Genomic DNA, 24,623 nt, shown 5'->3' with positions numbered 1-24,623 from the left:
AAGCACAAATTTGACTTACCGTTTTCGGCTTACTTGGTCCAATCTAGCTATAGCTCGGTTTGATCACATAATTTTTTTTTATTTATAGTGATTTATTTGCAAAGAAATCCTAATACACAAGGGCTTACAACTTTAGTGCTTAGTTTATCCGCCGATAGGCTTATTTTAACATGTACAAATTTTTCCCTCTTTTTTGTCTACCAACTTTTGTACCGTGATAAATTCAATTTGAACAATTTTTAAAAAGAAAATAAAGTATATGTATTTCCAAACTTTAGCCAAAATCAAGATTGATCGAAATAGTGTTAATCAACTATGTTGAGTCTGATGCCATATATACAATTTATTTTGAGTCGGATGCTATAAGTATCTCTTATGTACCTATACATTTCTATGTTTTTTTAGGAATCCATAATCATCTAAAAGATATATCTATATATATATATCCATAATTGGGATTTTTCTCCTCATATTCTCCTAAAAATAATTCGCGTATTCATGCCTTTTTTGCAGTGACTTCTTTCACTGGATTCATGGGCTATATCGTATCAGGTTAGTATTGTTGATATTAGAAACTTTTTGTTTTTTGAAATTTAACACATGATACCTATGGACAATATTTATTGTATACTTTCAGATCTTGTGAAACGTCAAATACACATAAGAAGACTCACACAAACTAGAGATTTGAAGAAACTGTTTTATGGTTTGGTAAAGAACACTTAGATATGAGAAAGAAAATAAAGTTGTTGGAAGAAGAAAACTGTGACATGAGAAAGAGGATGCTTCTCCTAGAAGAAAAGAAAATGCTTCCAGAAAAGAAACGAGAGGGTGGTTCTTTTGGGTTTGGAGGAGATAGATGTGAGTTTAGTTTACCTTTCTATACTCTGCCATTGTTAACTTTGTTTTGTCTTGTTGCAAAATTTATTTGGAGTTGTTGGTAGGGTCTCTTACATTTGATTTATGAATTTTAAATCATTTGCTTGTAGGAGAATTCTACTAGAAAACATATAGGTAAGCCGGAGAGAAAATAGAATAGGATTTGCAGATTGTCTCTTGTTTGGGCTTTCATTGTGTAGTTTTGCTGCATTATTTATTTGTGTAGGAATTGAGCCACTTGATATCTTACGAAATATATTGTAGAAAAGACTTGAAAATTTTGTATATTATGTTTTAAATGCAGTCTTTGTTCACATTTGTCTTGCAGCCGACAACATCTTCATCAAAAGGGAATTTGTCAAAGCTTCACAAGGAAGCATCAAATCACTGCAGTTACGGATGATGATTTGCTGATACGGTACATGAAGTTGTCTCTAGGTAGAGAGTATATTGACTGATACACAAGCTAAATACAGATGGTGATTTGCTGATATTGTACATTAAGTTGTCTCTAGGTATAAAGTATATTGACTGATACACAAGTTAAATACATATGGTGATATGTTGATATTGTTTCTTCCAAATTTGCTAAAGAAATATTTTCTGTAACTCAATGTGTGATTTTTTTTTCATTTACTATGTTCCTCGATTCAAGCTTTGAATGGGTAAAGGAACAATACTAATTAACAAGAGACATATATTCGATATTACAATAGGACTCAAAAATGCAAAGGACTTTTGATTATCGAAGTGCATACCTCAGTCATTACAAATTAACATATTTTCGATAGTTCCTGGCATATCACAATGTTTACACTGCCTGAAAGGGCTGCTACTACTTGTCTGTATCTGTCTCAGACACCCCAGCATCAGTGGAATACCAACCAGCTGTCATTTGTTCCATCAAAAGAACATGTCACTTCGGTAACTTGGGTATCGTCTACGAGTTCTAGAGATCTGACAATAGAAAGTTGATCACCATTATTCTTGGTTTCGCTTAGGTCATGTCTAGCAAAATGTCCTCTGAATTTTAACTTCTTCCGAGTATAAACTAGAAAGCCATTAACTCGAACACCAATTGATTTCCCTCTCATCTTCCTCCGGCTATATGTAAGCAAGACATCAGATCTATCTCCATTGCTCTTGGTTTTCCCGACATGACTTTTCTTGATTTCTCCAGCTTATCCTGTTTCCTGTCTTGTTTTTCCTAGGTTAAGGTCCGCAGTTCCCCCAGGTTTTAAGCTCCTTTTCCTTAGACAATACACAAGAGAAGTCAGGGCTTTTTACGATACCTTGAGAATAACAGATTCTCTGGATAACTTACTTATTGTTTTGATTCATCAGTGACTAGAACAGCTTCAAGAAAGCTTACTTGAGACTGTTCGGGATCATCTGATAAGTTTCATGCCAAAAAAGTAGCTGAAAGCACATTACTTTTCTAAAGTACCGATGAATCTTTTGGTCAACTTCTCCATGTAGACGTAGTCCCTCTGGAGTGATAGAGTTCATATGCTTCTGATCTCCTAAACGTCGGAAATAAAACATGGAACAGAGTCAATATGCAAGAAAACCAAATCCAGTGACTACCATACCAAAGAAACAATAACTTCTCTTCTGATTACTAGTTTTGATCAATTTCACAGTACGTAATTTTAGTCCAACACATTGTTTTATACTCATTCCAGTGACTTCTCAGTTATCAGGCACACAAAAGGGTTCTCTCCTAATGCTCATTTTAATAGTTTTGTGCTGCTGCATTCTACTCACTCGAGACTGCACTGCTTGGACATTGTATGGATGCCCATTTCCATAAGTAAGACGTTCAGGAGCCAAACTACTATTAGGTTGTACTACGGAACTTGAAATAATGAAAGCCCTTTATTACAGGAGCAAATAAAGGGCCAAAAAAGTGCCATAATCTGCAAGATGCAACAAAGCAGATGGATTTTAGCAAAGAAACAAAACAACAAAACTTATAGAGAGAAGTGAAAGGGTTGATTGATATATCCTGGTCAGATAACAAGGCTAACAAAACTTATGGAGAGAACTAAATCTAACCCTGAAAAAGGTGGACATTAAGACGAAAGAAGAAGTGGTGCTGCAGAATGTAATCTGTTATCATCCTCCCGATGTCAGGTGCCATTTTGCAACAATAATTTCTTCAAGTAGCATGGATGCATGCGTTTCTGAGTTCACAAACCTCTTTCCCTCAAGCCCCAAAACAAGTGCGTGATGGGTACTCTCATTTGGAAGCATTCCCCTTTGAACCATCAAACCAATCAACTCACATGCTTTCTCAATATCTCCTACACTGCAATATCCATGGATGAGCGTATTATACAAAACAACATCTGGCTTTAACCCCGCATCAAGCAACTTATTAAACAAAACAATAGCTTTCTCCATTCTCTGCGCTTTGCAATAGCCATGAAGTAATGCACTGCATGTTACAACATCAGGTTTCATTCTAAGATCAGCCATGTAGAACCACAAAATAAACGCTTCCTGAAAATCCCCTCTCTTCGAGAACCCACCAATCACATCTGTGAATGCTAATGTACTAGGAACAAAGCCTCGTCGGATAAGCTCACTGATAATTTCATTTGCTTCATCGATATATCCTCTAACAACCATGCTATGTATCAAAATATTGTAGGTTGCAACATCTGGAGAGATACCAGCAGATCTCATCTCATCAATAAGCTCAAAAACTTTATTCAGCTGATGTGTCTTCCCATACCCATGCATCAGATTGTTATATGTTACGACATCCAGTTTGAGACCTTCAGTTTTCATATTCCGAAACACAGATTCTGCATCACTTATGCTTCCAAACCTGCTGCAAGCTCCAATAAGTATTGTAGATGTTGTCAAGGATGGCGGGTTCCCGCTTTTCAACAGCGCCCCGAAGTATTGAAAAGCTTTATCAGTTCTGCCTAGATTACAATACCCATCAATCATAGTAGTATAACAAACACAATCAGGAAGGAGTCCCAACTCGAAAATCTCCTGAAATATGGTAGAAGCTCTGAGCATGTCTCCTGTGGAACATATATTTGACAGAAAGCTACTGTACACAAAAATGTTTGGTCTAAGACGAAAAGAATGAATGAGCTTAATGGCTTCCTCTGGTTTCCCCACCTTACAGAACCCGTCGATAACAGAACTGACGGATACAGAATCCTGAGAGATACCAAAGAGTTTGAGTTTAAACAATACCGAAGTCGCTTCTTTTAGAAACCCTGCCTTACACAATTTATCAATAAAAACTGTAAATGCCACAATATCAGGTCTGATGCCGTAGTGTTTCATTCCCATAAGCAATTCCCAACCTTTATCAAAATAGCCATCCGAGCAATACTTCCTTATGAATAGGCTAAGGACAGCAGCATTTAGATGCCTCCCTCGACTAAGCATGTGCTCAACAAATTCCCGAGCTAACTCCAAGCCATGAACTCGTAGAATTTCCTTAAGCAACGAAATACAAACCCCTCGTGAAGGAAAGATGCCAAACTGGTCCACTTTGTAAGTTAGCTTCAGGGCCATGTTTACCTTTCTCTCTCTAATGCAACAATCAATCAGTATGCTAAACACAGTCTCTAAAACCCTACGATCAATACGAGTTTCAAAAAGATCCTTCATAACTAAACACAAAGACCTTTCTTCTCCACTACATTTCTTCACCAGACAGAGAAGCATATCTACAGCTCTATAATTCATATTTCCAGATACCAAAATATGAATCATCCTGCTGATAGACCTGCTCGAGTGCTCAACACCAATCCACAACTCTGACCACCTAAAGAAGTATAGAACAATAGATGCATCCAAAGTCTCCTCAAACAAATCATCCAAAATTCTAATGACAGTGTATTGATCAAGCTCAGTACTAAACCCACTCTCATATTTCTGTATCCAATTGTGTTTCACAAGCACATTTCTAATAGTCTCAACACAATCCCTTGGGACATCAATATTCTTCAGAATCGAAACAAAATCTTCACCAAAATGCTTACTTGAACTATGATAGTACCGTGATCCAGAGTAAGGTAGCCTACTAGAATCAGTCTGGAATCTTGAGTTATTCTCAGACAACGAAGCAAGAGAAAAGGTCCTACACCAGAAATATCGAAAAGCCTTGGTTCTTGTACAAAAATGATTCAATCCAGAAGACTTGAGGTTAAAGATTGAAACCCACATAAACAGGGACTGGTCACAAGTTATCTGAAGAAGAAACAAAATCAAATTTTGTCAATTTTTGTGGTTCTGAGAGAAACCCACATCATAAAATTTATCATTACTCTCAAGCATTGTATCACTCAAGTAGCTGCAAAAACTTACAAAATGGCTTGTCTTAATTTTGATCGCCCGGAATAATAACGGCGACGGCGAGCAGAGAGAGAGATGGAGAGATTGGTAGAGACGATGTGAAATTCCGGTTTTTTCTCTTCCAGAAATCAAACCGGTGTCCTAATCTAATAACAAAAACTGGGCCTTCTTTTATGGGCTTGAATCGGAATCTAAGGCCCATTCACGTTTCTTATGATTATTATTTATGATTTGTGATTCCGGTTTGACCACAATAAAAAGAGAGAGAAATATCATTTTGATTCCGGTTTTCTTTCTCCCTGGATTCGAACCGGTTTTTTAGAAACCAATTGCAATAAGATTTCTTATTGGAAAGAGAGAGAAATATGATTTTACCCATAATGTATTTATGGGGTTATTATGCTTATAGGCTATATACGTTATATACCTTAACGAAATTTTTTACCCATAATGTATTACAGTATGGGATTTGGGCCATTTGGCAAAACCTTTTTTTCACATCACTTCCAAATGGGCTTTTAAATGGGTCTTAAATCTCTCCTGAAAAAGCCCATATAAATAAGACAAATACTCCGACATATCTCGGCGACGGCTAAGTCTTCCTCTCTCTCTCTCTCTCTCTCTCTCTCTCTGCAATGGACTCTCTGGTAGCGAGCTACGCTTCGTCGGACGAAGAAGAAGATCTTCAACCACGTCGAGAAGCTTTCACTGTAAAATCCTCAGAACCTTCCGCTTCGTCTCTATTCTCAGCTATTCCTCAACCTAAAGAACTCAAATCCTCCGAAGATGGTGATTTAGGCTCATCTTCCTCTCGAGGAAAATCTTCTTCTTTCCTCTCATCTCTCCCTCCTCCCAAATCCTCAATTTCACGGAAAAAAAATCCCAATCCGTCGTCAATTCCGAAACGTGTCGTCCAGATCAGGCTTCCAGTAAACCCTAGACCGAGCAATCTTGACGACGAAGACGACGAAGAAGAAGAGAAAGCTAGGAAGAAGCGTAAACAGATGGAATCTGCTTCCGCATCTCACGATTCATCAGTAAGATCGTTCTTATCCGCCATGCCTGCACCTAAAAGCTCACAAACACTAGGTGCTCTTCCTTCATTGGGATCAGGATCAGGTCGAAGATCGAATCTCGAAACAGAAACACCTTCAATTGCATTTCCTCAAACGGATTCAGGTATTAGTGATCAACAAAACCAGAGCTATGAATCGTTTAGTCATAGTAATAGCGAAACGGAACAAATCGTTGGAGTAGATAACTATTATGCTACTGGTTATGATGGTGGATACGAAACAATTCCTAGTGGTAGTAGTGTGGGATATGATGGTAGTAGCTATGGAGGTAATACTTGGAATGGTGGTGGGTTTGAGGCAATGACGGGATTGCCTGAAGCGGTTGTAGCTATGGATAGTGGTGCGAGGAGAGGAAGGAGAGGGAGGAATCAGATGCCAGAGATTGTTGAGGTTAAGCAAGATGAGCTTATGAAGAATAGGCCACGAGTTGATCAGGTTAAATCTACTGGAATCGCCTTTGGACCTGCGTATCAGGTTTGTTTACTCTCTAAACTCTTCTTACTCGTTTTTGGCTGCAAGAACTTAGGAATTGTCTTTAGAAAAGCCTGAACTGGTAACACTATAGAGTATAGAGCGTTGTGAATTTGTCTCCTGTTTGTGGCTGCCATTGTCAAGTTTTTTCTTGCGAAATTTATTTGCAATAACTTGGGTGTTGTCTTGTCTCTAATGTCTCTTATTATTCTCATTCTCTGGTTCTGTATATCTAAACCCTTTGCTGGTAGGAGATTTTCATTAGAGAGCATATGAGTTGAATATGAGTTGAAGATTATCTCTTGTTTGGGGCTTCTGTTGTCAAGTTCTTTCTGTTTTGCTGATAAACTTCTTTGTGGATTTATAGGAAAAGAGATACTTTGATTATCATACCAATTTTATTATGTGTTCTTCACTGAAAATATACTTGACTGCTTTGTATTGCTTTTTAAATGATGTCTTTGTTCAAATTTGTCTTGCAGCCGGTAACATCTTCATCTAAAGGGAAAGTGTCAAAGCTTCACAAGAGGAAGCATCAAATCACTGCGTTGTTCATGGACATGAAGCACAAGGAGTCGGAGTTGACAGAGAGACGTTCTAGAGGATTGCTCACGAAAGCCGAGACACAAGCTAAATACGGATGGTGATTTGCCGCTATTGTTTTTCTCAATTTGTGAAATTTGCAACAGATTTTCTGTAACTCAGAGTGTAATTTTTTTCTTTTACTATTTTCCAAGATCCAAGCTTTGAATGTAATACTCATTTCCGTGAATGAATCTAATCTCAGCAGAATGCTTTGACCCGGAAGCTGATTATAGATTTTGTTGCATTCAAGATGAATCTCACATTTAACCCAGAACCTGTCCCTTAACACAAACGTTCTATTCACTACTCCTGTTTTGGGAGCTAACAAAAGATCTGAACCTAATTAGTCACTTAGAAAGCAACTTGATATCCTCAAGTAGTACAAAAAGCATTGGCGCTTCACAAAAAATTTCTGATGTTACCTTTCTAGTTTCTAAGGTCTCTCTAATCCAAAAGCATATGCATTTTGATTGTGTCCATCAAGATTTTCCTTTGATATGTGATCTGCTTCGACCCTTTGGTCCTAGTTTTCGCTTTTTGGCGTCTGATCGAGGTCTAAGCTGCAGAGGAAACCGACCGTTTCAGTTTTAGATCCTTGATCAGAAAGGAATATGGTCGGGAAAGATCAAACAAGTAATGAGAAAAATAACGAACCATCTTGATGTACTTGAGTTGTTTAAGGATCTCACTTGTCTCCAGTTCCTGCAGAAATGAACACAAGATGCATTGTATAAACTTCGATGGCTCTTTTAGGAGTATTAAGATATCTGTTCAAGAATACAGATGACATGTTCATGGAGAAAGATGAAGCAAGACGGTTCAATAATTTTCAATGCTTTTCATCCTCTCACGGCTGCTAACTTTTCATCCTCGGAAGGATTTTTCTTTGGGGGAAATAAGATAGTTGTAAAGAGAGTTTCTGACCTGAGGGACGGCACAGTCAGCACGTGATGGATCCCAAGAGAAGCAGCAGAAGCATTCCCAGTCTTTGGTTTGTACCTCTGAACGAGGGGCCCTGTGTATATCCAGTCAAATTAAGCATATTTAGACAAGGAAGAAGGTATTGGTAATTGGTAAGAAGTCTGATGAAAAGGCGATAGAAAGTAAGTTACATTCAAGACGAGAGCATGAACCAAATAATGGAACTTGCAAAATTGTTTAACTTACCTACGCCACTTTCCGCAGATAACTCCATTAGTATCTTCTTCTCTGCATTGAAGCCAATTCACTGCAGAACATTGTTTCTTACTATTCTTGGCCTTCTTGAGATCCTGCAAAGAGAGAAGGATGGCAGCTATCTGAAATCCAGCTAATTCTATGGCAACATAAACTTATGCTTATCCACTATACTGAGAGCTTACATGCATGTATTCTGACTGGCCAATTTCCAATGGTTCACCCACAAAAGAAGTATCACTGCATTGAGATCAAAAAGCTTTTGTATGTCAACCAAATAAAACAAAGCCATTCATTTTAGTGAAAGGAACAACACTTATTTGCCAGTTGACCGAAATCTTTGATATTACAATAGTTCAAAGGACTGTTGAATATCAAAGTGCATACCTCATTGTTGGACCTGACCAGTCTGGAACATCTGCTTGAAACATTTTTCCTATTCTAATTCCTATTACAAATGGTACTGTAACTCTCCATTTCCGTTCATGTGAAATTCTCCCCTTAGTCTTGGTCTTTGATGACTGATTTTTCAAACAGGATGGACAGAGCCACTCATCTATCTCTGCAACGTCTTTCATTTGAACACCGCAGCAGCGTGTATGATATGCTTCTTCACATTCATCACAAATTAGCATCTTTTCGACAGTTCCTGGCTTATCACAATGTTTACACTGCCTGAAAGGGCTGCTACTACCATCTGTATCTGTCTCAGACACCCCAGAATCAGAGGAATAGCAATCATCTTCCCGAGATTTACTAGAAGTTGAATTAACTTCAGAACTGGATTTCAATGAGGAGCAGCTGTCATTTGTTCCATCAGAAGAACATGTCACTTCGGTAACTTGGGTATCGTCTAAAAGTTCTCGAGAACTGACAGTAGAACGTTGATCACCATTTTTCTTGGTTTCGCTTAGGTCACGTCTAGCAAAAGGTCCTCTGAATTTTAACTTCTTCCGGGTATAAACTAGAAAGCCATTAACCCGAACACCAATAGATTTCCCACTCTTCTTCCTCCGGCTATACGTAAGTAAGACCTCAGATCTATCTCCATTTCTCTTGGTTTTTCCAACATGACTTTCAGTAAAGCTCCCATTAGATTTCACTAACTGCTTTCTTTGGCTGTAAACAAGTTGATGACCACTTTTCTTGATTTCTCCAGGCTTAGGTCTAGTTAAAGAACTATCAGCTTTAACTATCTGTCCCATTTGGCTACATGCAGAAGAGTCAGCTTGATCATAGCTTATCTTGGTTCGTCCAGTGACATGTTTGCTAAAACTACAACTATTAAATTTCACTCTACCTTTCTTCCTGCTATACACAAGGCAATCATCTGATCGATTGCCTCTTCTCCTGGTTTCTCCACAGTCATGCTCAGAAACAAAAGCATCATCAAGCCCATCACCCCTTATCGTAGTTTCTCCAGTAAAAGTACAACTGGATTCCCCTCTCCTTTTTTTCCGGCTATAGACAAGACAGTTGTTGAAGCGATTTTTCCTTTTTGTGCTTTCTTCAGGGTTATATAAAGAGACAATAGAGTCATCAAGAGAATCATCCTGTTTCCTGATTTTTCCTAGGTTATGTTCCTCAGTTCCCCCAGGTATTAAGGTCCTCTTCCTTCGACGATACACAAGAGAAGTCAGAGCCTTTCCCGATACCTTATGCATAACAGATTTCTCTGAACAACTTTCTTGATGTTTTGGATGTTTTGATTCATCAAGATTCATAGTATCAGTGACTGGAACATTTTTAAGAAAGCTTACTTGAGACTGTTCGGGAACTTTGTGGATCATCTGATAAGATTCAGCAAGAGACGTCCAATCATATGCAGCAAATGGGTCTTGATACTCGGATACGTTCAGTAGACTAGTTTCAACAGAAGAGCTGAACGAACTTTCCACCAACATGTTTTCCTGAGAAACCAAAAAAGTATCTGAAAGCACATTACTTCTCTAAGTACCAATGAATCTGTTGGTCGACTTCTTCATGTAGTCCCTCTGGAATGGTAATGCTCATATCCTTCTGATCACCTAAATGTCGAAAGCAAAACATGGAACAGAGTCAAAATGCAAGAAAACCAAGTCCATGAGTACCATAACGAAGAAACAGTAAGTTATCTTCTGATCACTAATTTGGATCAATTTCACCCATTGTTTTAAACTAACTCCAGTAACTTATCAGGCGCTCAAAAGGTTGCTCTCCTGATTCGTGATTGAATAATTTTGTGGTACTGCATTAAGCGGACACATACTGTTCTCATCATCTCCAAGTCTCACTGAGAAAAACAAATCGGATTCCTAACTAGTGATAAAATGCAAACTTTCCATTCAGAAAAACCTTTAATCCTCAGTAAGTTAGTAATCCAGGATGTTCTTGGATGCTATTCAGATCCAAATTCAGCACCCAAGTTTAGAAAACTACAAAAATTCGGATCTAAAGTGACTCGAATCTGGAAACCCATGCGCCCTTCAACCTAGATTCAAGCTACATATCTATATCATCTTAAATCCAGGTTGCACAAAACGTTTGTGAAGTAAGCAAATTTCTCTTCCTATTCTAAAATTCAAGTCTCAATCTCTGAGAAATCTTAATCTTTCAGTCGTTTAAAGCACCATGCACCCTTCAACCTAGATTCAAGCTAGACATAAATTTCTCTTCCTATGCTAAAATTCAAGTCTTAATCTCAACAATCTCTGAACAAATTTTACCTTTCTGAGAAATTCACAACAAAACAGACTTCCGTTCTTATGAAAACCCTAGAACACAATCAAACCATCGGAGACTAAACACCAAAATCCAATTCCAGTAATTGCAGAAACCTTCATATACCTCACAAAGCACAGCCAAATCCAGTACAAAACAACAAACAATACAATGAACAGCGATACACAAACAAACAATTTCGTAACAAGAAGAACAATCTCGCATTTACCAGATGGACTACGAAGATACACAAGAGCAAAATCCTCGTTTGGGCTTCTCCAAGTTATGGCGTTTCTTCTAAACAAGTTTCTCAAGTTTCCGACTCCTCCACTGACGCAAGCTCTCTCTCTCTCTCGCTCTATCGCTCTCTCTCTCTCTAACTCACTGGCAAAACAACTTTCTTTGATTTTCCTGTGGAAAAATTTATATATATAACTTCAAAATCTAATTTATAATTAAACCGCTCAGATTTTTTGTTCTTGTGTAAAATGGGTCTCTTTTTTTAGTTTCTTGCATTCTGATCCCTGAATCTGAACTGTATCAGTAGAGAAGATTCACAGATTCAATATTTGTTAACCAAATCACAATGAAGAACCACAAAATATTTGGCATTTTTATTATATATTACATACATAGGTGTTACACTGTTGCAGAAAGTTCAAAGCTACATGTGTCAAGACTTAGACTTGTTTATTCCAAGAGGATCAAACAATACAAAACTATACATATGATTCTGCAACATAACAACATTTCTCCTAGAAGCTCAAAAGCCTCTGCTATTGAGTCCTCTTGGGAGTAAAACAAGAAGACTTGCCTAAAACTCAATGGCTAGTGCCTCAGGTGTAAACAAAGCTTCTCCATTAGTGCTTCAAACTCGTCCTCTTCTTGTCTCTTTGTCTTCTAGAAGTTGCTTTAAGCTCATCAAAACTCAGACAATGACAAAGATGTGACATCTTAGAAGTTGCGAAAAGCATGTGCGAGACTAATGGCAATGGTCAGGAAAAATATGAGAGCAGCGCTATCACGAATTTCAACTTCTGTTTTTCGCTTGCATCTAAGAGTTAAACAAGAAAAATATCTGCGGTTGAAGGAAGAAAAAGAGACACTTGCCTGCTGAGTGAAGCAGTCTCGTTTGCAGAATCTCGAAGTTGATTAATCTCAGTCTTGTCCTCGTTGATTGCTATAGCCCCAGAATTTTCAGAGTGCCTTATAATAGTGAGGTTGTTGAGAGAGACCTTATTTAAATATCTTAGAGCCCACCTTCTTACTCATCAATGTCAGATGTTGTTGCACCATTTGCTGACCTGACAATGGAATTCAGGATATGATTACCGACAATAGATTTTATGAAGAACCAATACTGAAAAACCAATGTTTATTAGCGACATGAATGAGGATGTTATAGCCTAACACGTTCTAACTGTGGATGCTGGATACCTATAACAATTGGAAACAAGTACTTTTTCACGGATACCTTCTTTAGTTCAAAATCCAAATTTTATGAAAACAATGCCCCTTATGGTTTTGCAAACATCTGATGAACTTACAGCTACATAATGCCAGCAGTTAGAACATTTTAGACGCAGCAATCAGATATCTTATATAAACTACAGAAGAGATTAGAAAATAGGAAGCAGATGTTAGACCATAATAACCCCACTAGGAAGTCTGAAAAATAGAACTTATACCTTCATCTTCTACGGAGAGTCTTTCCTACTCTTTGGTTGTTTCTCCTTCCGGGTCTCTCTAATACCGTTGCACATAGTTATAAGTTTGTATCTGTTACTTAGACCTCAGTCTTCGCCTTCAAAAATCTGCTCATCTAAAAGACAGTCGTTTCTGAGTAATGATAAACAAGAAAATCATAAGCTATAACAGTTTACCAATAGTGTTGCAAAAAAATTAAACTGGAATCATTACATAACGAGAAGGTGGTTAATATTGTGAGCATGAAAGGGTGAAACAACTTAGCACACTGCATTATCAGTCTTGCGAAATAATTGGAGGACAAATCATATGAATCTTCATACCATTGGATACTACTACCAACTTGGTTAGTCAATAAACAACACTGGCATGCTTTTTTATGCGTAAACTACTGTCCTATGGAGAATCTCAAAAACGGAGTTTCTTCTACTTTGCTTTTTTTTGAGCAAATCACTGTATTTCTCCCGTAAACAAATAAAGGGATTAAAATAAAAAGTACTCACATAGTATAGTCCACTGCTCTCCATTGTCTTGGCATGGATACAATTTCTTCATTGTTGGTTTCACCTAAGGGGACCCTGTTTCCAAGTGTACGTATGACAGTTCTTCTAAAACACGGCTGCCGAATCCTATAGAAGAGCAGCTCAAGCTAGTTGAAGTTATGTTGCCATCTTCATCGCTAGCATTTCCCAAGCCACTAATGCTATTTCCGTCTTCCTTCGCTTCAGGATCATAATCACCATTCTCAGAGTCATCTTAAGGCTAATCCACATTGTCATTGAGTAACATTTCAGAACCAGTATGGAGACTAGCTTCACCTTTGAATATATCCAAGAGGAGAGTACAAAGTCTCAGAAGTAGAAGGAACATTACAGTGTTCATTGCTGTTTGTCTCTTTTACCATTCTAAAAACCTCATTACAGTGTTCTTGCAACTGTTTAGCAATTCCAACTGCTGCTACGGGATCTTCAAAACTCTTAAAAAGAGAAAGAACAGAGAATTATCAAAAAGAGCCAGGCAATATTTTTTATCATCGATTCATACACTCCAGCAATACCTTAAATTAATGGCAACACGGTTACTCTTGGATAGCACCTTCTTCAGGTTGGTAGATTGCAACTAAAAGTGGCTTGCATGGGTTCCTAAAGCTGATTCCTTCTCTTTCAACTATATTGAGTATTAAACATCTGTAGTAGCTCTATATCAGACTCATATAGAGAAACAGACACAGAGACGCACGTCAAATTCCTCTTTTTAAAAGTAGTGATACACACGAAGTCAAGTCAATTTAGAAAAATATAACGAAACACAGACATTACATATACAGAGTAATGTAAACTGTTCAAAGATCATATTGAAACTGTTGTTGAGCAGTGTATATGATAAAGAGCAAAAATTGATGCAAAGCCAGAAGCCATCAAGTCTTTTCGCATCTGAATCGAAAAATTGATACAGAACTGCGATAAATTACTTACCGATCATGCGTGGTCGGTTGAGTCACCGGCGGCGACTGACGAAGCTGTGGGGTTTGGGTTCGTCGTCACCTTCAACTTTACTTTTTGTTCAACTCTTAACGTTTTTACATTTGAGCCCCTCTATTTAACAATCTATATTCAATTTGTTTTATGTTCATGAAATGAAAATTACATTCCATTCCCTATATTTTTGAGACATATTTCAAATTTGTTTGTTGGTTTTACTTTGGAAAAAAGAAAATAACTGTTTCCCAAAAAAATAAAAATAAAAATAAATCCATAGGCAATTAACAGATGGTCAATTTAATTATGCAAAAAGAGAAAAAGATGGTCAATTAATTAATTATCAAAGAAAAATCTGATTATAGGGTATTTCAATTAAGTGATAATTTATTTTTCAGTGATAATATATTACTGATATTTAATACCTTTTTTCTCAACATTCCTGGAATGACTCTTTTGTGCTCTAATTAATTTTGGATTTTTTTCTCAACATTATTTTAATAATTAATACCCATTTTTTAGGTTACAATTAACAAAAAGAACAAGACAAAATTCAATTTTAATTTAATTAGCATTTAGCTACTTGTTCTTCTTCATCAATCGGCTCTTCGCGCCTGGAATCTCTCACGCAACAGACAAAATTCATATTTTCATCATCATTCATCGTAAGTAGTTTCATGAAGAATTAACAATGTTTATCGTTTGGTTATAGTTTTGCTTATTTATCTCCTCGGAGCTGTGTGATTTAACTTAAAATTGATAGAGAAGCAAAAGAGGATTAAGCTATATGGCTCCGTCGGAGATCGAACCAGCTTTGCAAGAACCGTCGGGATCATTGGTTTTGAGTAGAGAAGATCGTCGTTTCGCTAATCTAAGAGGAGTTCGTTGGCGTGTGAATCTCGGAGTTCTTCCGTCTTTGGCTTCTTCAATCGATGAATTTCGCAGAGCAGCAGCCAATTCTCGCCGAAGGTAAACATTTCTGAATTTTGGTAAATTTTCCTCTTTTTGTGGAAGTGTGTTCATAAAACCCTAAACCTCATATAAAAAAACATGGTTGTTAATGATCAATGGTTCTTTATCAATAATGTGTAGTGCAATGTTTTGTTATGTAGATATGCTCTTCTCAGGAGAAGACTTTTGATGGATCCACATGTACTCAAACATGAAGATAGTTCCCCGAATTTTATCATTGACAACCCTTTGTCGCAAAATCCGAGTAAGCTTTTGTTTCCTTTGTTCATAGCATATCTAATTTCATCAACATCAACTGCTATTTGAATGAGCTCATCTGCAAAGCATATACATTGTCTCTAGAGTGGTCAGATATGTTTGTTTGGCTAATTGGAGGTCTTAAATTCTTAATCATTGTTCAACACATGTAGTTCGAAAACTTAAAAGTTAAATTGTTAGTTCCTATGTGTTTAAGCTTATTTGTCTAGTTTAAGGCAGTTATGAGTATTGAGGTTACATGTATATCAACGTATTTCTATGATGTTTGTGTTCCTTAGTGATGTCTTGAGACTTTGAGTTATCATTTCTACGCAGATAGCACATGGGGTCAATTCTTTCGTAACGCTGAGTTGGAGAAAACACTTGATCAAGACTTGTCGAGGTTATATCCAGAACACTGGTGTTATTTTCAAACGCCGAGATACCAAGGCATGCTAAGACGCATTCTATTGTTGTGGTGCCTTAAGCATCCTGAGTATGGGTATAGGCAAGGTACATGTTTGGCACCTTTCTTTGTTGTTACTGTTAGCTGCAATTTATTGGTCTGTCTCATGCTTGTTGTTTCTTGCTTTTTCAACTACAAGTGAAGGCAAACACAAAGAAGAAATTACATACTATCTGATTAGTGAAATGGCTATTGAAATGAGCTTTGCTGATACATGCTAATTCTCTTAACAAGTACTTTCTGCTAAGAGTTCAATTGCTTTTGTATCATGTGCTTTTTCTCATCTTTTTGCAGGAATGCACGAGCTTTTGGCACCCCTCCTTTATGTACTTCATGTTGATATCATGCGTCTTTCTGAAGTGCGTAAAAGCTATGAAGATTACTTTACCGATAGATTTGATAGTTTATCTTTCATGGAAAGAGATATCACTTATACCTTTGATTTCAATAAGTTTATGGACTCAGTGGACAATGGGATTGGTTCCCAAGGACATTCAAAGAATTTTAATAGTCTAGATGAGCTTGATCCTGAAGTCCAGTCCCTAGTGATGTTGACTGATTCTTATGGGACAGAAAGTGAACTTGGTATTGTCTTGTCTGAAAAATTCATGGAACATGATGCTTACTGTATGTTTGATGCTTTAATGAGTGGGATTCATGGTTGCTTCGCCATGGCGAGCTTCTTTAGTTACTCTCCAGCCAGCGGTTCCCACACCGGGTTAACTCCAGTTCTTGAAGCATGTAGTGCATTTTATCGTATTTTGGCTGTTGTGGATTCATCTCTGCACAGTCATCTAGTTGAACTTGGAGTTGAACCCCAGTACTTTGGTCTTCGTTGGTTGAGAGTTTTGTTTGGAAGAGAATTTTTGCTTCAGGATCTCTTGTTAGTGTGGGATGAGATAATTTTGGCAGATAATAGTGCAAGAACGGATGAGGATAGTAGAAATCAGAACTTCAGGATCTTTGATTGTCCTCGGGGAACCTTAGTCTTGGGAATGACTGTTTCAATGATATTATATTTAAGATCTTCCTTGCTTTCTACTGAAAATGCAACATGCTGTCTACAAAGACTATTAAATTTTCCAGAGAACATTGACCTGAATAAGATAATACAGAAGGCCAAGTTGTTACAAGCTTTGGTTTTGGATACTGATATGTTATCAGCTCTGTCAATTAATGGTGTTTTCGACCAGAGCAATTTTGTACCTGCAAGAACTAAAAGTTGCTCCACTTCACCTAGATCTCCTTTGATTATCGCTCCTGAAAGCTATTGGGAGAAGAAATGGAGAGTTCTACACAAAGCCGAGGAAGAAGAAAATAAAATTTGTTTGGAGAAACAGACTCCTCCTACACAGAAGAAAAAGAGGTGGTTGAATGTGACAAAACTTTTCCGAGCAGTGATTGATCTATCACATCATAAGTTAGGAATTGGGGAACGGAAAGCAAACTCATCTCCAGTGACACAAAGTTTGCTTGAAGATTCGTCTGAGCAGCTCAATGTTGATTGTCATGTGACTGTGAACAAGGAGAACATTCATCCTCAAGAAACTGAGGAAAACATTATGGAATTCCATTCTGCAGATGAAGAGAGTATAGTAAGTGGAAGTTCACCAAGTGAGGAGAGTTCATTCGTCTCCTTAGACCCAACCAGTCCTGTCAGATGTTCAACCAAAATTGAAAACGATTCAGTTAGCAGTGCTGGCTCAAATTTGCTTCCCGATGAAGACGACAAAAGCATAGTTTCAATTAGTGAAGAGAATTCATCTGTCTCCTCTGATCCAATCAGTCCTGCCATAGATTCAAATTACAGTGGAAAATATTTAGATTGCTGTACCGGTTCGGAAAACGATAAAGATCAACAAACAAGTGTAAATTCACCTCTTTCTGTATCTCCCCATAGGAGAAATGAGTATCCAGTAACTCAGTCTGATGAAGACGTCTCCACCGATAAATCTGTGGGCATAACTAAAGAGTACAAGCTTTTACATGGAATAGTTCAGTGGTTTCGGAAGCTTAAACGCACTTTGTCAAGTGAGGAGACTTCTCATAGAAAAGCTTCTGATGCCACAAAGACCAATGATGTTAAAATTAAAAAGAACCAAATAGGTTGCTATTCTGAATCCCACCCCCAAGCTTTGTCTTCTGGAGACTCAAGTCAGAATCTGAGGAAGACTCTGAAGAACCTTGGCCAGTCCATGCTCAAACACATTGAGGTAACTTCTCAGTTCTCATATTCATCGTGTTTCAGCGGTTACCAGCATTTATAAAAAGATAAGTACAAAGACAGTAAAATGGGTTATCGAACTGGTAAATGTATCTTTCGTATGGTCCTGAAGGTAACTAGTAAGTTAGTTTCTTGCCTCCAGTGGTAAAGGATTATTGTAACAAAGATATTTTGCCATTTCCATGACAATTCTTTACCGCCTTACAAGCTCAAATGTTCTGATGATTTTAGTCTATTTTATTTTCAGGCAATTGAGTTGGTTTTCCAACAAGAACCTTGTCTGGTTCCGGCAGGATTGATAGGGAACTTAGCTAAAACCAATTTGATCGAAAAGGGACAAGTCACTGCTACAACAGCACTTAAGGAGCTTCGGAAACTCAGTAATCTGTTGTCAGAGATGTGAGGTTGTGTTCTCTCATTTGTTTGAGTCAGCTCTGTAAATACATTATGAAATGTATATTGTTTTACATTTGTTTGAGTCAGCTCTGTAAATACATTATGAAATGTATATTGTTTTAGAGTAAAAGGATAAAGAATAAAACTTTCTGTTTTCAATCGAGGTGTGGTTAGGTCTAAATGTGTAGAGGAAAACTCATGAAAGAAATTGACCTCAATTTCTTAAATATTTTTGTACATTGATTTATTGAGATGAAGCCAAATACTTGTTTTAGTTCTTGTGTTAAAAGGGAATAATGATGACTCGTTTAATATATGTTGTGGAAGCCAGGAAATAGTGGAAGTTATGAATCCAAAAACAATAATCTGAATCTCCTTCACTATTCCCCACCACTTTTCCGGTTTGGAAATTGTTGTGAATACACTTTCGTAAGTCGTTGACATTATATTGAAGAAACTCTTATAAAATCACAAAATACCCTTTTGGCTTATAGTATATATATGCTTTCAGGGAAGGTGGTTCACATGTTGGCAACATGCCTATTGAATGACTGAAAATAACAAGCTTTTCATATATAAGGTTTAGTTTGAATCTATGAGAAATTGATTGAGAATTGTGACTGATGGGGAATTTCAACTTTCTTCCGCTAGTTTCTTTCGCAAGCTTTGTTGTTGTCCTTGTTCTTGTTTGTGCTCAAGACCAATCAGGTAGAGTTTAGACAATGATTTAGTTCCTTAAAGATATTGAATACGTCTATATATACTTTGTAAAAGGCTTTCATGTGCGTGTGCTTTACAGGTTTTGTTAGTATAGATTGTGGTATACCAGAAGATTCCAGTTATTACGATGAGAAAACAGACATAAAATACATTTCAGATGCTGCATTTGTCGAGTCCGGGACAATTCATAGCATAGATTCTAAGTTTCAGAAAAAAAATCTTGAGAAACAGTTCCAAAAGGTTAGGAGCTTCCCTGAAGGCAAGAAAAACTGTTACGATGTGCAGCCTCCTCAGGGAAAAGGCTTCAAGTATCTGATAAGAACCCGTTTCATGTACGGTAACTACGATAATCTAGGGAAAGCACCCGACTTCGATCTTTATCTTGGTGTCAATCTCTGGGATTCTGTTACTCTTGAGAATTCAACTACTATAGTCACCAAAGAGATCATCTACACTCTTCGCTCGGACAAGGTTCATGTGTGTCTTGTTGATAAAGAAAGAGGAACTCCATTCTTGTCTGTCTTAGAACTCAGGCTCCTGAAAAATAATATATACGAGACTGCTTCTGATTCTCTTATGCTGTATCGAAGATGGGATCTTGGTGCAACCGGAGATCTTCCTGCCAGGTTAAAAATTAATTAACCGTTTATACACTCTGATTATTTCTGTTTTGCCTTACGTTTCTCTAATAATATAGGTACAAAGACGATATTTTTGACCGCTTCTGGATGCCGTTGATGTTTCCGAACTTTTTGATCCTCAATACGTCGCTGATGATAGATCCGACTAGCAGCAACGGATTCTTACCCCCTAGTGTTGTCATGAGCACTGCAGTAGCACCAATGAATTCCAGCATAGAGCAGATAATGGTTTATTGGGAACCACGGGACCCAAATTGGAAATTCTATATATACATACACTTTGCTGAAGTTGAGAAACTTCCAAGTAATGAGACAAGGGAGTTCTCTGTGTTTCTGAACAAAGAGCAGATCGACACTACTAGTGTGTTTAGGCCTAGCTACTTGTATACAGATACACTTTACGTTCAAAACCCCGTGAGCGGACCATTTCTCGAATTTGTTCTTAGACAAGGTGTTAAGTCCACGCGTCCTCCTATCATGAATGCCATCGAGACATATCGTACCAACGAGTTTCTTGATTTGCCTACTGATCAAAATGATGGTAAGGTTACATATTCAGAATTAGAACTTGCCTCACTTAATATACTTAGCTCTCTACTTAGTCTGTTTAGTATGAATTGTAGTTGATGCAATTATGAAAATAAAGACCAAGTATAAAGTGAAGAAGAACTGGCTCGGAGATCCTTGTGCTCCATTTGGCTATCCTTGGCAGGGTATTAATTGTAGCTACACCGCTAACAATCCTCCGAGAATCATTTCTGTGTAAGAATTTGTTGAATAGCATATATCTCAGTACTATATGTTTCTGTCCTCAAAGCAACAAATGTGTGATTTGCAGGAACCTATCCTTTAGTGGATTGACTGGCCAGATTGATCCAGTCTTCATCACCCTTACACCATTACAGAAACTGTCAGTTTTTTATTTTATTTTATTTTTTGCAATTTATAGTACACAGAGTTTTTGAAGCCTAACTAACACAACCAAAACATTTCATTACAGAGACTTATCAAATAACAGATTAACAGGAACAGTACCTGATTTCCTTGCTAATTTACCGGATTTAACCGAGTTGTAAGTCATCCCAACTGAATTTTCATATTAGAAAAACGTTGGTATCTTTTACTAATATTTATGGATTCCACACATGTTTCTGCAGAAACTTGGAAGAAAACAAGTTAACGGGTATCCTCCCGGAGAAACTATTGGAGAGATCAAAAGATGGATCGCTTTCTCTGAGGTTGGTTCTTGATAAGATTTTGAACTCATCCCACATTTGTTGATTTGAAACAGTTCAATTTGGCATGTATTAATGGTTTGTTCTTCACATAACGTTTCTGAATTTTAATCATTAGAGTTGGCGGGAATCCAGACCTTTGCGTGTCTGATTCATGTCGAAACAAAAAGACGGAGAGGAAAGAATACATTATTCCATCAGTAGCATCTGTTACAGGATTGTTTTTTCTCTTGCTCGCATTAATTTCTTTCTGGCAATTCAAGAAGAGACAACAAAGTGGGTGAATCATAAAACACCTGTTAAAATTGCTTATTTTTTCCAAGACTTTTGATGAAAATAATTTCTCATTGATCTCTTAGCAGGTGTCAAGACCGGACCACTAGACACAAAGCGATACTACAAGTATTCAGAAATAGTGGAAATTACAAACAACTTTGAGAGAGTTCTTGGCCAAGGAGGCTTCGGAAAAGTATACTATGGTGTCTTACGTGGGGAACAAGTTGCTATCAAGATGTTGTCTAAATCATCAGCTCAAGGCTACAAAGAATTCCGAGCAGAGGTTACTCTCATATAGTCTTAAAGGTTCAGTCCAGATGAAAAGTGAACTATTCTGAGAGAGACATGGACTTTTTGATTGTCAGGTTGAACTTCTCCTGAGAGTTCATCACAAGAACCTAATAGCTCTTATTGGATACTGCCACGAAGGAGATCAAATGGCACTTATCTACGAGTATATCGGTAATGGGACCTTGGGAGACTACTTGTCAGGTCAGCCTCATGTAGTCAATTTTTGGTCACTTGTCTTTGTTATAATCAGAAGAACTTAATCTGATTGTCGTTTTCTATAATTAAGGGAAAAACTCGAGTATTTTGAGCTGGGAGGAAAGGTTACAGATATCATTAGATGCAGCACAAGGTACACCATTACTGTATCTCAAAATTACATATAAAAATAGAATGAGAAAATCAATAAAACTTTGGTTTGCTTGAAAAAAACAGGGCTAGAGTATCTCCACAATGGATGCAAACCTCCTATAGTTCACAGAGATGTGAAACCTACGAACATTCTAATCAACGAAAAGCTCCAGGCCAAGATCGCTGACTTCGGTTTATCTAGAAGCTTCACACTGGAAGGTGACAGTCAGGTTTCAACTGAAGTCGCTGGAACTATTGGCTATCTTGACCCTGAGTAAAGCTTTTCTCTTCGAACCTCAAATCTCAGCTATTTTTGTTGTTGTCTATATTCATTTGTTTCTCTACTCTATGGTTATTTGAAATGAAGGCACTACTCGATGCAGCAATTCAGCGAGAAGAGTGATGTTTATAGCTTTGGGGTGGTACTCCTGGAGGTAATCACGGGCCAACCGGTAATTTCACGTTCAAGGACTGAAGAGAACAGACATATAAGCGACCGAGTTAGCTTGATGCTGTCTAAAGGAGATATCAAAAGCATTGTGGATCCGAAGCTAGGAGAGAGGTTCAACGCTGGCTTGGCCTGGAAGATCACTGAAGTAGCATTGGCTTGTGCGTCTGAAAGTACTAAGACAAGACTCACGATGAGTCAGGTTGTGGCTGAGCTAAAAGAGAGTCTATGCAGAGCAAGAACCAGTGGTGATTCTGGAGATATTTCTTTTAGCGAGCCGACGGAGATGAACGTGTCCATGACTGTTGACCCGGGGGTGCTTCCTCAACCGAGGTAATGCATCTCAGTTTAAAAGCATTTGGAAAATTATGTGAGCTATGAAATAAAAATGATTTGTGATTAAGAAGAGAAGAAAGGTTGGGTATAATTGAATTGTTTTTTTTTTTGCCTTAAATCTTAGTAACGGTAAGTTCTTTTATACATTGTTTACTTTCTGATCGACACTTTAATTCTTGAGCTACATATATACAAACATTCTTTAATGGACAAGAAGAAAAAATATTGTTCTGATACCCTTCAATTGAGCTCTATTGTTCTGATAAAAACATTAATACATAACCTGTGAGTATGGGACTGGCTTAGTAAGGTAGATATAAGGAAGAAGATGGTCACAAAGAGAGTACATATGGTAAAGTAAAGCATGGTTATACTGTAAAGTAAAGCTAGTTTATATAGAAAACTAACTTTGATATAGCTTTCATATAAGAAGCAAGGACAAGCCTGAGATCATAAAGCTTCCATGCAAAAACCTTTAGAGAAAACGTACAAAATTAAAATCTGGCGGGTTCAGTATGTTACATAGGTCAAATTACAGTGGAAATGATTTAGATTGATGTACCGGTTCAGAAAACGATAAAGGTCAACAAACAAGTGTAAATTCACCTCTTTCTGTATCTCCCCATACGAGAAATGAGTATCCAGTAACTCAGCCTGATGCAGTCAACTCTACAGATAAATCTGTGGGCATTACTAAGGAGCACAACCTTTTACATGGAATAGTCCAGTGGTTCCGGAAGCTTAAACACACTTTGTCAAGTGAGGAGACTTCAGATAGAAAAGCTTCTGATGCCACAAAGACCAGTGATGTTGAAATTAAAAAGAACCAAATCGGTTGCCATTCTGAGTCCCACCCCCAAGCTTTATCTTCTTGCAGCAATGGAGACTCAAATCAGAATCTGATGAGGACTCTGAAGAACCTTGGCCAGTCCATGCTCTAACACATTCAGGTAACTTCTCAGTTCTCATATTCATCAAACTGGTAGAAGTATTTTTCGTATGGTTCTGAAGGTAACAAGTATGAGTATGTTAGTTTCTTGCCTCTAGTGGTATAGGATTATTGTAACAAAGATATTTAGCCATTTCCATGACAATTCTTCTCCGCCTTACAAGCTCAAATGTTCTGATGATTTTAGTCTATTTTATATTCAGGCAGTTGAGTTGGTTTTCCAACAAGAACCTAGTCTGGTTCAGGCAGGATTGATAGGGAACTTTGCTAAAACCAATTTGATCGAAAAGGGACAAGTCACTGCTACAACAGCACTTAAGGAGCTTCGGAAACTCAGTAATCTGTTGTCAGAGATGTGAGGTTGTGTTCTCTCATTTGTTTGAGTCAGCTCTGTAAATACATTTGAAATGTATATTGTTTTAGAGTAAAAGGATAAAGAATAAAACTTTCTGTTTTCAATCGAGGTGTGGTTAGGTCTAAATGTGTAGAGGAAAACTCATGAAAGAAATTGACCTCAATTTCTTAAATATTTTTGTACATTGATTTATTGAGATGAAGCCAAATACTTGTTTTAGTTCTTGTGTTAAAAGGGAATAATGATGACTCGTTTAATATATGTTGTGGAAGCCAGGAAATAGTGGAAGTTATGAATCCAAAAACAATAATCTGAATCTCCTTCACTA

The 24,623-nt window shown here is 37.5% G+C and overlaps 6 protein-coding genes and 1 pseudogene across 19 annotated transcripts; 4 read left to right on the top strand and 3 right to left on the bottom strand.

Moving 5' to 3' along the window:
• Positions 1–728: 728 nt before the first annotated feature.
• Positions 729–1,832, top strand: AT2G19290 (uncharacterized protein; the record flags this gene model as incomplete). The annotated part of the gene is made up of 2 exons (NM_127486.1): positions 729–861; positions 1,738–1,832. The coding sequence occupies 2 exons, from the start codon at positions 729–731 to the stop codon at positions 1,830–1,832; spliced, it is 228 nt and encodes a 75-aa protein (NP_179519.1).
• Positions 1,607–5,364, bottom strand: AT2G19280 (Pentatricopeptide repeat (PPR) superfamily protein; the record flags this gene model as incomplete). 4 transcript variants are annotated; one of them, NM_001202623.2, is made up of 4 exons in its annotated part: positions 5,221–5,321; positions 2,938–5,103; positions 2,204–2,798; positions 1,607–2,130 (listed from the first exon to the last, which is right to left on the bottom strand). In NM_001202623.2, the coding sequence occupies exon 2, from the start codon at positions 5,077–5,079 to the stop codon at positions 2,998–3,000; it is 2,082 nt and encodes a 693-aa protein (NP_001189552.1). In that variant the 5' UTR covers positions 5,080–5,103; positions 5,221–5,321. The 4 variants fall into 4 exon arrangements, with proteins under 4 accessions (NP_001189552.1, NP_179518.1, NP_001325053.1 ...); NM_127485.4 differs by having other exon boundaries at positions 1,607–2,798; positions 5,221–5,324; NM_001335631.1 differs by lacking the exons at positions 1,607–2,130; positions 2,204–2,798 and having other exon boundaries at positions 2,998–5,103; positions 5,221–5,364.
• Positions 5,365–5,799: 435 nt separating this feature from the next.
• Positions 5,800–7,601, top strand: AT2G19270 (mitotic checkpoint protein PRCC-carboxy-term protein). Its single transcript, NM_127484.4, has 2 exons — positions 5,800–6,758; positions 7,238–7,601. The coding sequence occupies exons 1-2, from the start codon at positions 5,844–5,846 to the stop codon at positions 7,400–7,402; spliced, it is 1,080 nt and encodes a 359-aa protein (NP_179517.1). The 5' UTR covers positions 5,800–5,843; the 3' UTR covers positions 7,403–7,601.
• AT2G19260 (RING/FYVE/PHD zinc finger superfamily protein) lies at positions 7,539–11,659 on the bottom strand. 2 transcript variants are annotated; one of them, NM_127483.3, is made up of 7 exons: positions 11,446–11,659; positions 8,904–10,543; positions 8,702–8,756; positions 8,508–8,611; positions 8,265–8,355; positions 7,995–8,042; positions 7,539–7,900 (listed from the first exon to the last, which is right to left on the bottom strand). In NM_127483.3, the coding sequence occupies exons 2-7, from the start codon at positions 10,418–10,420 to the stop codon at positions 7,820–7,822; spliced, it is 1,896 nt and encodes a 631-aa protein (NP_179516.2). In that variant the 5' UTR covers positions 10,421–10,543; positions 11,446–11,659; the 3' UTR covers positions 7,539–7,819. The 2 variants fall into 2 exon arrangements, with proteins under 2 accessions (NP_179516.2, NP_001324862.1); NM_001335629.1 differs by having other exon boundaries at positions 7,580–7,900; positions 11,222–11,610.
• Positions 11,660–11,803: 144 nt separating this feature from the next.
• AT2G19250 lies at positions 11,804–14,570 on the bottom strand (annotated as a pseudogene). Of its 7 annotated transcripts, none has more exons than one of them (6): positions 14,399–14,539; positions 13,981–14,121; positions 13,742–13,899; positions 13,427–13,640; positions 12,905–13,038; positions 11,804–12,520 (listed from the first exon to the last, which is right to left on the bottom strand). The 7 variants fall into 7 exon arrangements; another variant differs by having other exon boundaries at positions 11,808–12,520; positions 12,905–13,030; positions 13,427–13,645; positions 13,981–14,131; positions 14,399–14,530; another variant differs by having other exon boundaries at positions 11,810–12,520; positions 13,427–13,685; positions 13,797–13,899; positions 14,399–14,530.
• Positions 14,571–15,188: 618 nt separating this feature from the next.
• On the top strand, positions 15,189–18,882 carry AT2G19240 (Ypt/Rab-GAP domain of gyp1p superfamily protein; the record flags this gene model as incomplete). 2 transcript variants are annotated; one of them, NM_001335628.1, is made up of 5 exons in its annotated part: positions 15,189–15,370; positions 15,514–15,617; positions 15,947–16,123; positions 16,371–18,289; positions 18,548–18,882. In NM_001335628.1, the coding sequence occupies 5 exons, from the start codon at positions 15,189–15,191 to the stop codon at positions 18,701–18,703; spliced, it is 2,538 nt and encodes an 845-aa protein (NP_001324927.1). The 2 variants fall into 2 exon arrangements, with proteins under 2 accessions (NP_001324927.1, NP_179514.1); NM_127481.1 differs by having other exon boundaries at positions 15,529–15,617; positions 18,548–18,703.
• Positions 18,883–19,319: 437 nt separating this feature from the next.
• AT2G19230 (Leucine-rich repeat transmembrane protein kinase protein) lies at positions 19,320–24,299 on the top strand (the record flags this gene model as incomplete). Of its 2 annotated transcripts, NM_127480.4 has the most annotated exons (17): positions 19,320–19,404; positions 19,496–20,042; positions 20,114–20,598; positions 20,681–20,819; positions 20,896–20,967; positions 21,058–21,129; positions 21,215–21,295; positions 21,411–21,568; positions 21,652–21,851; positions 21,934–22,060; positions 22,146–22,208; positions 22,292–22,481; positions 22,575–22,988; positions 23,623–23,800; positions 23,869–23,941; positions 24,003–24,040; positions 24,144–24,299. In NM_127480.4, 17 exons carry the CDS (start codon positions 19,320–19,322, stop codon positions 24,297–24,299), a joined length of 3,078 nt encoding a protein of 1,025 aa, NP_179513.4. The 2 variants fall into 2 exon arrangements, with proteins under 2 accessions (NP_179513.4, NP_001325138.1); NM_001335627.1 differs by lacking the exons at positions 23,623–23,800; positions 23,869–23,941; positions 24,003–24,040; positions 24,144–24,299 and having other exon boundaries at positions 21,655–21,851; positions 22,575–22,992.
• Positions 24,300–24,623: the final 324 nt, after the last annotated feature.

The sequence above is a fragment of the Arabidopsis thaliana genome, chromosome 2, assembly GCF_000001735.4.
Source record: "Arabidopsis thaliana chromosome 2, partial sequence".
In the NCBI taxonomy this organism is placed as follows: domain Eukaryota; kingdom Viridiplantae; phylum Streptophyta; class Magnoliopsida; order Brassicales; family Brassicaceae; genus Arabidopsis; species Arabidopsis thaliana.
The sequence above is the reverse complement of the archived record's forward strand: the minus strand, read 5'-3'. Positions and strand labels throughout refer to the sequence as shown.